Source organism: Neodiprion lecontei, chromosome 5 (assembly GCF_021901455.1).
Source record: "Neodiprion lecontei isolate iyNeoLeco1 chromosome 5, iyNeoLeco1.1, whole genome shotgun sequence".
NCBI classification, from domain to species: Eukaryota; Metazoa; Arthropoda; class Insecta; order Hymenoptera; family Diprionidae; genus Neodiprion; species Neodiprion lecontei.
In genome coordinates this window covers 18,872,648-18,885,341 of record NC_060264.1, presented here as the reverse complement: position 1 = coordinate 18,885,341, position 12,694 = coordinate 18,872,648, and the positions used below count along the sequence as shown (strand labels likewise).

At 37.0% G+C, this 12,694-nt stretch overlaps 1 protein-coding gene across 2 annotated transcripts in view; it reads left to right on the top strand.

Moving 5' to 3' along the window:
- The window catches only part of LOC107223604 (nuclear factor of activated T-cells 5), a 65,239-nt gene that overhangs the window by 30,368 nt on the left and 22,177 nt on the right, over window positions 1-12,694 (top strand). Inside the window, exon 1 of one of the 2 annotated variants that reach the window (XM_046741797.1) lies at window positions 8,666-9,760. The exons of the other annotated variant lie outside the window; for it this stretch is intronic. Within the exon in view, the coding sequence (XP_046597753.1) occupies window positions 9,625-9,760 (136 nt within the window). The 5' untranslated portion in view covers window positions 8,666-9,624. Of the gene's footprint in view, window positions 1-8,665; window positions 9,761-12,694 lie in introns of those variants that run through there. 2 annotated transcript variants of the gene reach the window in all.

Below are 12,694 nucleotides of genomic sequence, written 5' to 3'. Positions count from 1 at the left end.
TCAATTTTTCTAGTTATCACAAAAACGAAATTTTTCTCAGTGTGTGAAATAATTATACGTCCATGATCGCGAACAATAATCCCGTGCCCGACTAATCTGTATAGAAAAAAAAAACGGTTTGATTGATTCAAAACAGAAACAAGGCAGAAGAAAGTGATACCGACCCTGATATTCCATGAAGAACATTTATAAAAAATGTACATAAAATGGCTTGTATTCAATTTTAGTCGACTATATTATTGCACGAGATTCATAATATTTTTTCATCGTTATTATAATCATTATCGTTTTTATATTACCATTATTAATTAGCTTCGTTTTTTCCTTTCTTTATTCGTTTTCAAAGGAATCTGAATCACACAGAAATTGTCGACAAGTATGTGATATTAAAAGTATAAGTAATACGAAAATCTATCCGTATTTTTATAATATATATTGTTTACCAATGTTCCATAGCGAATTTAGCTATCACAATTATTTTCCATGTAGAGATTGCTTTTTGCATCACGTCTCTTCTCATTAAGATTATTGTCGATAAATATAAAACTTCGGTTCGTCGAATGTTATTAAATTTTCGAACGAATTGTACAGCAAATCGATTAGATTGACCAAATTCAAAATAGAAATAATTATGCAAAATTATCTGTCTGAAAATTTTTCTTCTACTTCAATAATTCACAATTTTGAATTTTCCACCACCGTGTGCAATAATTTTTTCACACACTTTTTTTTACACTTTATAAGTCCCGAAGTGTAATTTTATTGTTTCTATTTACGTATACTTTTTTGTATATCGATACATAATGCTTACACGCTTATAATACTGACTGACCTGAGATACGAATAATAATCTTACGCTGAATAAAACTATATATGGAACATTCCACGTCAAATTGTCAGCCCGTGTAGCTGAGCCTCTTCGATTTTAATCATTTTTTAGTATGATGTTCATACGGACCGTAGAAGGTTTAGGAATTTTTTTCAGATTATTTTAACCACCGGTGAAGTTTGAAAAAAATGGACAAACGAATTCCGAAGACGCCATCCATAAAAAATATGAAAAAATTCACAGAGAATCTGCGATTTGAAATATGATTTTCAAACACCACACGATGTATTTATATAAAAATAGTAAATATTGAGATCCCATTAATCGTGTGTTGGTCAAAAATCACATTTTGAATCGTAGAATCGGTGTGAATTTTTTGAGATTTAAAAGAATTACATTTTCGTATAAATTTCACTGAAGAAAATTTGAAAAAATTCTTCCGATCCTTTTGGCCTGGTAAGTATATCACATTAAAAAATGATCAGAATCAAAGGTACACGGGCCGCTAATTTGACGTGGAACGCACCGTATATATATATATATAATCACTGTTGCTATATCGTGGAACATGAATAATCTGAAAATATATATTTATACGTATCAAATTATCCGACACAATCTTACGGATGCTAGACACTTGCTTTCCCGTTATAATTAATCAGCCAATTTATTTGGATTAACGCTTTATCTTTACACAACGATTACGTGGGTGAAAATTGAAATGCTTCTCACTTATAAGTATTATTATTCACCTTATCTTTTCTTAACACATTTATTTACATACACACACACATATGCATATGTTGTGTACCACGTGCATATACGTGTAGTTATATAGATGCGTACGAACATTGATGATTCAAACACTCGGCTTTACTGGCGGTCTGCTGATATTATCTAACACGTTATTTGTAAACATTATATATATATACATACATGTGCGTAATAAAATATTATATGTATATGTATTAGATTTAAAAATAAGACTTAAATTTCGAATGATGAAAATTCAGATTTTTTCATCACGTCGAATCGGAATGAAAAACTCAAAAGTCTAAATATCCGAAACGCATGCGAATTGTTCAACAGGATTTGAAAACGTTTTCAATTAATGACAAGCGAAAACTTGCTAATGGAATTGAAACGTAGTTAATTTAACGGAAAAAAGATTTGGAGTTCGATCGTATCGAACGTATCTTCCTTGTACCGCATTGTCTTAAAAACACCACGTTTATTTACACACATTGAAGTAACAATGTTAATCTTAAACAGAAATTATTACCTCCTGTCAAAATGACCGTACGTACAGGTACGCTATAGCAAGATTATTTATTCTTTGAAAAAACCAAAACTTAATTAACATAAACACTAGAGTCAGTTTTTTGAATCACCTTAATTAGCACGAATTACTCAAATTTCTTTCAACGTATCAATCGAAATTCGCAAGCAATGCAATTATCACCAACTTTGTACAGACAATAAGAAACAAAGGAACCTTACATTATAGATGTTGTAAAAATATGGAACGGACGTGATTTTTCATTTATGTATCGAAATGAAGAAGCTCAAATTGATCGTACGATTATTCATATTGCATCTGTTTTTCGCGATCGGATGCCCCGAAGGTTGGAAAAAGAATTATAACTCGGCGTGATCGATGATCGATGCTCGTCGATGCAATAATAATATGTGCTGTACAGCCGGAGATGAAACCAGTGTAGATGAAACCTTTGAACCGCTTCGGCGATAACAGGAACCGTATAGCCAAGATCTGTAAAAAAAGGCGAATAAATAACTCCCTCGAGTTATCGCGCGTTGCGTTTTTTTAATATGGGTATAATGTACTTTCTGGTTGGATCGTTCGTATTTTTTTGTTGCGCTCAGAGGCGTGAATTCGGATTCTATCTGCTTTTATTACGTACACAGATCCCTGCCCGCCTTTCCTGATCTGCTGAAATCTCGGGCTGCGGGAAACGAAAATCTTGGAATCTAACAATCGTTACGTCGCTCCTTCGTCACGTTCTTACATGAAAGTTTTTCTACAATGACCAAAGGCTGTTTACATAACCGCTTTTCCAATACTCATCTAGCTATAGCTTTGGACGATGTTGTTTGTTTTATACGCGTTTGCATTCCGACTGCGGATTCGAATAAATAATAACCGGCCTCGTAATCAGTCTGATTATCGTACGAGTATTAATATCGAATTTGTGATTTCGTTTAAGTTGTAACGACAATTTTTTTAAGCAATTCGAGAATAACGGAAAATAAAACAAGTGTCGAAATTGTGATGAAAAACAGTTTCGGTATTGATTTTTTTATTTCAAATCGATTTAAAATGCTTGAAAGTTTAGTATTATAGTAGGTGGAAAATTATTATTCACAAATTAACTGAAACGGATTGTTTACCTGTTTTTCAATTATTGGAACACGGACGGTATCGTCCACCCTGACTTTCTCACTTATTGGTGTCTCGGGAATTTTTCATTGTTTAAAAATTTCTATTAATTAATTAATTGAAAATTTCCTAATGCAAACTTTTGTAATATGTATCAAATAGGCCTTGAATTTTTTTTAAATCCTATCCGATCCCAAAAACTTATAATTTATGTAAAAAATGTATACGATTAGAGGGATAACTTTCACGGAAATTAATTATTCCTTCAATTTTCACGATTTTTTTCAATCAAATTGTTTCCAACGATAACAATTTCCATTATATCGCAATAATTACTCTCGAGTACTGAAAACCTCTCAGTCTACTATCAGAAATAGTCAAATGACACAAAAAAGAAACATGTTTTCAAAGTTCTCTAAATATACAAAAATGGATGTAAGATAGGTGGTAAAAATACTTACCACTGCGATTCAAACGGCCAAGAGCAACGAGAAGTGAGTTTTAGATGAGTGCGCAAACAAGCCTGTGCATCAGAAAAATACTCAGACTGCATTAGGTATATATTTATACATATAATACTTGCGTATGTGAAAAAAAAAACATCGTGAGAAATACTCGACGTGTTACATGATATTATCAATGACAAAACTTAAAAGTGACGATTATCAGACAACTATCAAGAAACTGATAACCGGCAATCTCGTTTTTGGGTTTAAATAAATAGATTGTTGCGTAAACTATTGTTTTTTCCTTTTATCGATTCATCCTCATCGAGCTGGCTTCAACTGCATTCCCAAAAATAATTTGGTTCACTGAATATACCGATATGATTAGTGACAAATAAACTGTAAGTGGAACAAAGTAAAAAAAAAATAACAACAATAACAATAATAATTGAAACTGTTATTTGTATTTCTTAGTAAGACTAAAAAAAAAAAAAAAAAAATGAATTCAACCGCGATGAAGTTTCAAGTGTAAACAATAAATTTTGTTTCCTCGTGTGATAATGACCTGAAGAAAGAATAAACAGTGAAAAATGTGTGTTTGTATACAGTACATGTATTACGTATACGACGTTTGAAAACTTCAATAAATAAAGAATTGGAGATTCATTTTTGTTGTTATATAATGCTGCCTATTACAGCGACGCGCTCGTTTAATCGCCGGTCAATCTTTAGATAAGAAAATTTCAACGAGACTAACAACGATAAAGAGCGATCTTTACAATATGAGAACGTATAATGTATTATAAATAACCGGTGCGTGTCCGAATTTAGATCTTTTTTTTTTGTCCGCCGTACGCGACGACACCTGTTTTGTAACGCTAAGCTTGCGCCAATTCGCCCGGCTTGCATATCGAATAGATAAAATGTGTCCACGTGAATTAGTTGGTGAAATCCGACAGCATAAAACTGTACTAAAAGCTTCTAATCAAAGCTTCGATATCGATTCAGAATTGTTGAAGATTTGGCAGATTCGTGCGAGTTTTGCATTTTGTATCGTAGAAGACGGATTTTCAACAAATTCACTGGAACAGGTTTTCTTTTTCAGTAGTAAATTCAATATCGTTATTTGTTGATCGTGTAAACAGTACCGTTGCAATGTTGTGAAATTCAATATCCAACGATGCTGACATGATGGAAAAAAAATGAGTTTCAGTAAATTTGTAGAAAATAATGTTCTGACGAAAACGATGAGTCATAGTAGATCAAAATCGAACGAATCTACTAGATTTTCAAGTGTTTTGAAGCAAGTCGAAACAAAGCATCGACATTTTAACTTTTGATTATAATCCCTCTATAGTTAACAACATATTTTTGTATTCTTTTTAAACAGATCTTCGTACAGTTCACAAACAAAGTGATTTGACGATAAGTATCGAATTTTACCCAATCGCAATTTCATCAACTCTGTTTCAAATGAAACAAAAGGAGAAACGAACCGTACAATTTTCCCCTAAACTTTCAAAATGCGAAATGAGATAACAAAAAAAAAAAGATCGATTTTCAATTTCGATCAATTCACAACCCGGTTTGACCAGTTTTTGGATCCAATACTTCCATGTCACGGTTTATACTGTACGTATATTAGGTAAACTTGGGGACAATGAATCTGAGACGGCTAATTTTTTACACTAGACAGTTATGTTGGCAACACAGAGAAACCTGCAGCGCCACAGTCGGCCGAGCGTGAAACAAACTCAATCTCAACAAACGTAACATAATCCATGACCGTCGAATCTAACCTTAAAATACCGCGGCGATGATGACTTGTTGGATTGACACGTATTCTAAGGTTATATTCGACGTTCGTGGGTTATGTTACGTTTATCGAGATTGAGTTTGTTTCGCGCTCGGCCGACTGTGGCGCTGCAGGTTTTTCTGTGTTGCCAACACAACTGTCTAGTGTAAAAAATTAGCCGTCTCAGATTCATTGTCCCCGAGTGTAGACACGCTCAGATGAACAGAGCCCGGTGTGCGAGTTACGATACGCAATATTATACATTCAAAACGTCGTTTATTATACCGAAAGCGCGGCGCGCACGCGACCCTCGATTAGGCGTCTTTAAAAGCGAATCACGTGAAACGCGACAGTCCGAACGAAATGCTTGATCACGCGTTGCCCTGAGTAATTAGGCGTTGTAGGTATGTCACTGTGCCTCGAACTCAGGCCGCAGCGTTGTCGTCGTCGGTTTTCGTCTCGCTGACTATCGACGACCTTGTCAGGCCCGCGGCGTCGCGACGCCGAACGTTGAAATGCCGCGATGATGAGGAGCGTGTGGAGAACAGTGAGATAGGCGCCACTTCACTCGATTTAATAACGCTTCGTGTGATCGAATTCGAGATGAAAATTGTACCTGAAACGGGCGGAGTTAAGAGGATGGCAAGGTCATTTTTTACCGACCGAGTAAAAGCTCACTCGTTTTCATTATTACACGCGCTTACGCGTCACTAATGCAGAAAAAGTGCAGTTAGCGCCATTCCACGTTCGATGCGAATAACTAGTATGAAAAAAAGTTTTTACTTACGAAATAATAATACCAAGAAATGCAGTGTTCCTGCAATCGAATTAACACTTATTTAGGAAGATATGTATGGGGCGAAAAAGTTTCTCGACATTTTTGTTCGGCATTGCGCGTAGAATGACCCTATCTGCAGTTATTTATTAATTTGTTTTGCTTTAATAATGTTTAAGCGTGGGTAATAGCCGAAATACAGGTAATTTAAATTTTACTTGATTGGTAAAGATTGACCCCAGCAACCTCTTAAGGTGCTTGTGTGGCAAAAATTTATACTTCTTATTAATTTCATTACGAGTCAATCTGACATTCAGTATTCATCAAATTATTATGTTCGTAAGCGAGCTGCGAGAATCTATTTGAAAATAACAAAAATAAAACACACTAGAATTAGCCTTTATCCGGAATTCTCGTTTCGAATGTTGATAAGTACATTCGCAGGTACAGCAACTTGAAGTAATTATGTCACGTATTTCTTCTTTTTTTTTTGTTTTTCGTTTTGTTAGATATAACAATTGTGAATTTTGAATAAATAGACAGTTGAATTTTCCAGCGTTCTTGCTGTATACAAATATATCTTGGCACGGGTGACGTCATAACCGTATTGTTTACAATGCTTCGTACGAGTTATGATTTTTGTACAGCTGAAAAAAAGAAAAAATACGACGTAATTATTTGTTCGTGAACTATTAAAATACGTTAATAAAACAACAGGGTTTGACCCTAATGTTTCGGTTCGAAATTTTCACAAGAATTTTGTAGCATCGTTAAATTTTTCTCTTCCATGGCTCATTTTATTCAGAAGACTACTTTCTACAAATTTACTGAAACATCATTTTTATGCATTTATTCGATTCGGCGAAGGAGAAAAAAATTAGCCACTTTCTTCAACGCAACTTGTTCGTTTATATCACAATCAGCCGATGGGAAAGAAAGTGCTGTGAAAAAAAAAACTGCAGCAAACTTTCAAAGCCAAAATTTACCGTGAAAAAAACTCTGCAACGTGATTCCGCGCGTGTTTTGTCGTTGTTTGAAAATCTTCAGCCCTTTAGTTCCACGGAATAATCTCAAGATAAATTGTTAAGATTTTGAACGCCTGCCAAAATCTATTTTATTCTATCAACGTATAGCCTTGACCATCTCGGTTTTGATCCATGTTTTTTACATCATTGCTTCAACTCCCAAACGCTCTTACAGGCTTTAATTTTTCAACGCTTTTGAAGTATAAAAAAAATACTGTGCAGTTTCTGTTCTATATTGATTTCAATGTTGTCGTTGTTTCGCCAAAACTTGGCGAAAAAATGTGAAAAGGAGGAATGCAGAAAACGAAGAAGATACATCTAAGTGAATCAGCATCATAAACAGTTATTTATGAGATCGTTGGCACAATCGCACATATAAATGTACATAAACTGATAGAAATACATGTCACATAATTTCGTTTTACGACTGGAGACTGTATGGTACACCATACCTTTAAAAAAAAAAAAAAAAAAATCAAACAATAAGTGTAAAATAGAAAATATAGCCGATTACTTTTATAATATACATGATATGTACTACTGTATACTATACCATTCAGCGCATTCTAGAATATTAATTTCAAATTCAATATCACTATATAATTTTGACTGAAAATCTCTTGCCGTAACGTGTTAACAAGATTATCAATAATAACAACGATTGATAGAAAGTTAGCATATTAATGTCAAAGTAACGATACATTGATGAAAAAGTCCCTATTTCCCAACCTTAGAATCCCACCTTTTGAAGATTGATGGACATTGCAAAATACGAGTTGTATAATGCTTCCCTTCAATAAAACCTCATAAATTTTCGAGAGACGATTCTGAAAATTGTGGAATAACCATTTTTTTCCCTCTTTATATGTATAAAAATTATGCACACGTGATAATTGAAATTAATTTCATGACCATATGACGAAGAATAAATGAAAATACAACCATCGAACGAATCACTCTTCTGCAGATATTACAGTGGAAAAAAAAAAAAAAAAAAATTGAAATATTTAAAAAAAAAAAAAAAAAAACTTACATGTATGCACTAACGCACATTTATACACACTCTCTTCTTTTTACACACGTCATCAATTTATATGTACATAACGCCGAGCTGTAGACAGGAATACAAATAGATTATATGTATATAACATACCAAGTGTACGACATATTATAACGCGTGGACTTGTTGCGTGCGTGTGTGTATTAATATACATATTGCATGTGTTAAATTATACAGCGATACGCGTGCGTGTGTAAGAGCAATAATTAGCGTCTTGACTAACTTGGTGAGGAACGATGCGGCGGGAGGGGTGGGGGGTAGAATCACTGCTGAGAGACGGACAACTGCGGAGGATCGAGGGGTGGGGATGAGGTTTAGAAGTGGGGAAGTATTTCTATTCAGTCTACGATCCACGATCGCCGAAGCGGCAGTCCAGTCGTAGTACGTACTAGTACGAGGTATTAACTCGAACGTGAACGTGAAACTGTGCGCGGTGTTGTTTTGGCGTGCTACGACTTCTCCTCTCCGACAATCGTGTGAATGCACAGTCGAACCAAAGTTCAGAGTGCAACTATACGTGAGACAGGACGTCACGACTCGTGCATCGTCACAATCGTCACAATCGTCACAATCGTCATGTACGACGTTGGGAGTTGGAACGCGTTTCATGGTGATTGGTCATTTGTCGGTAAGATGGTTGTGTAACGCCGCATCATCGAAAGATGGGGGTGCGGGTGATTTACAGATCCAACCTGTGTTGTGAACTTGAACTACTGTACGCGTGACAATGGGTGTGCAAAACAGTTTGGTAATAGCCGAGCACATCCGATAGGTAGTGGTTGACCAAGGTGATAGTGGTTAAAGATATATTTTATACCAAGGTGCTGGTACCGATCATTACACACGTCGAGCACGTGGAGTGGTCGAGTAAATTGCCAAAGATAAGTGTCACACGACGTTGCCAATCTTCTCTATCCTCTCGGAGTCGAGAGTGTTAAGTGCTTGTGTCTTGCCGTTGAACGCTCCTCTGATTTTCCGGATAAACTATTGTGGCGGCGGCGGTGGTGGTGGTGCTGTTGGTGGTGGTGGTGGTGGGTTGTAATATCTCTCCTCCGAGTGCCGAAAAGGGAAGTCCGATGGCTTTAATGACACGTGCGGGGCACTTTGGATGATGACGAGTCGGCTCGACAATTCGCTGAGGGACACTGATGAGGAAGCGAGTCGCGATGATCGGTTGATTACAACCACGTGTGACCGTCGGTGAAACAGCTGAAATAAACGCCGTGATTGAAAAAACTGTGTAACAAGGGAAAATAGTGAGGAAAAGAGGAGCGTCTACTGCTCACTGGGATTTGGATGGCACCTGATTTAGGCGGCAAACGATCGCCAGGCAGAGCGATTACTGCTGCTCATTGCAGTGCCGGAGGGATGCTACTTTTGCAGCACAGACGATCCGCGGTGGGACACTCACTCGACGGCTATCTGCATGCTGGTAAATTTTTTCGTCAACAAATTGAACGGGCTACTTTTATCAACAAGTCAATAAGGATATCGCGGTCAATGGGTTCATAATTCACTTTTTCCGATCACCCTGCAGGCTCACAGTCGCGTTAGTCAGTTCCAGTGTGTAACAGCGTTTTTTTTTTTCTTTGCCGAGCGAAAGGTGGATAGTTACGTAGAAAAGCTTGAATTTCAAGGTTGTTACATTGACACGACGAAATTTTGAATAATTTCTAAGAGACTCATTACCGTTACCAGACTTCAGGATTGTTGGAAGTGCACTAACAATATAATGAACGGTACAAACGGTGAGATCAAGACCGTGCCGTCCGAATCGAATGTTGAGTGGAGAGAAAAATTAAACCTTCGATCAAAAATCTACAGCAGTAGTATTTTTAAGAAACAGCACTGCTACTGTGCGATGTAGACGAACCTGAGCAAATTGAATAGACACGTGACAACATGTCAGAATTTTGAGAAACGGTTCGCCATCATTGCCACAAATAATAATACTGCTGGAGATTTTTTAAATCGTTCTTTTCTTCTTTCCTGACTTTTGACTCAGACGGTACGGCCCATTCGTCCTCGAAACTAGAAATCTTCATTTATGATTGTACCTCTCACAATCTAATTGTGAGCTTAAAAAGTCGCGACTCTTCCGTACGTCTCGTCACGTTAACGTTACCAAATTGAACGTTGTAAAAATGTGTCTAGCTGCTTTAGCGCAGTGATCACAGAGTTTTACGTTACTCGGTATCAGTTTTCCTCTTCGTTCAATCTTCCACCGACATCTAGATATCGTTAGTTTCTCAATTCCGACTCCACTGTGTGTATCACGTATGCTCCGTAAAGTATATCAATATTGTGCTGATTTGCGTTGCGACGTTAACCGCGATCATAGTTTCCTGACCCTGGACCTCGACCGAGTACATCTATACACTAGCAGTGTCTACATCGAGTAAATTTGTCAAACATCGCTCGCAACGGACGGACGGACAACTGTGTCGAGTAATAGCTGATGACGGTAGATTACATCGTTAGTTCGTTCGTTTACTGTCCGCGAAGCATCGCTCGCTCCGGGGCATCCAGTGTTACTCAAGACAGACTCGCTTGTCGTCTTATCGAACGTTATAATCGTCTCATACACATATTTTCTACCTCATAATTTTACATCGTGGAATAGATTGCCCGTGCACCATCGGACCGATACAGTGAACACTGAAATCGCGATGATGTTTTTCCCAGTTCCATTTAAAATCATTCTCATGGAGTCTGTCCGGATCGTTCAACGAGTGTCAACCGATGGATACAATCGAACGGATTTGAACGAATTCATATGGACCACATGGATTCGTTACATAAATCTTCAATTGGTGCATGAAGTCTGAAACACCGACAATGGTGGATGACATGCTCTGCTCCGTGTCATATTGCTTGCTCATTGTCAACGGGACTGCACAAGTCGTTCCATCGATGCGTGATCAGTGCCGTTGGTGCATGTGCTCGTTGACCGATCTCTTCTTCTCCATACAGGCCTTTTGATCGATTGCCTCTTGTTTTCGTTCTTCTTTTCTTTCCTTCTTTTTTCCTTACGTTGCTTTTATTCTGATTTCACGCGGGTTATTGCTCTTATACGTCGCTGGGGTTCAAAGGTCAGTCGCTAATTGACTGCACGTTTTTATTTCTCTATGTGTTTAATAAGGCCTGCACATCACCGTATATCATTCACGAAGAGTAGCATGCAAAACGGATATACTGAAGTTATCGACCGTATAACGAAGGGACGGTGATATTTTCGACTTCGAGGCAGGGAAGCCAACTCACTCGAAATGGGGCATGAGATGTCAAATTCCCCCGCGTTAAGTGTCAAATTGAAATTACATATGTTGTAAGGGGGTTTCTCAGGTAAGAGCAGTTGAACACGGTCATATTATTGGTTCATTGTGGCTAGACTAATGGGTGGAAGAGAACGAAACAAAATTTATTCGAAAATGAAGCTGAAACTAGCAGCCAGAGTTGACAGACAAACGTGTTTAACTTTTGGGAAGTAGAAAAATGCAGTTCAGTTCCATTCTCGGAATTCTGTAAAAGCATTGGGTGTTCAAGGTATTTGCAAAAATTTTGTTTTTCGGACCTTACTGCCTTATTCGAACGAACGTTAGAACGTTTAGGTGCTAATTCTGGCCGCTAGCTCCGGTATCGTCAGTCGAAAGCTACAAATTTCCGCTTTGAAAGCAAAAAACATAAAAATTTCAATCATCTTAAAAATGTACTCCCGTAAGTCCGTTCAAGTAGAACTCTGCAGAAAAGGATTGGCAAAATGGTAACCACGTTTGTAGGTGGATGGAATATCCAACATACATAAACTAAGACTTTTTAGAATCGTCAACATGTCCGCTAAGCTTCAATGGAATGGATTTCGGATTCGAGTTTTTATTTTTGAGAAATTAATAAAATAGTTCTCGAAAAACTGGAAAAAAAAACACACGAAATCTGATGAAAAAAGTTGCAGCTAAGGCAAATGTCAGTTTATCAAAAATCCGTTCCACAGAAGTTTAGAGAATATATTGATGATTCTAAAAAGTCGTGGTTTTTCAGATATTCCGTCCGCCTGCGAACGTGGTTACCATTTTGCTAATCGTTTTCTGCAGAGCTCCGCTTAAACGTACGCACAGGAGTCAATTTTTGAGATAATTTGAAAATCGTTTTTGTGTCTCAAAGCAAACGCCCGCAGCTTTAGAATAGGGTTTGGTTCATCCTGTTCCGTCTATTAGTTTAGTCACAAAAAATATTGAATAAAATGAAAATTTTGTACCGCTCTTACTTGGGAAACCCTCTTAAGTATATGACAACTGGTGGCAGTAAACAGTCATTAGTCAGTTGACGGTAAAAGTTTTTCTACCATTCCCGAATCACTACAGTGATT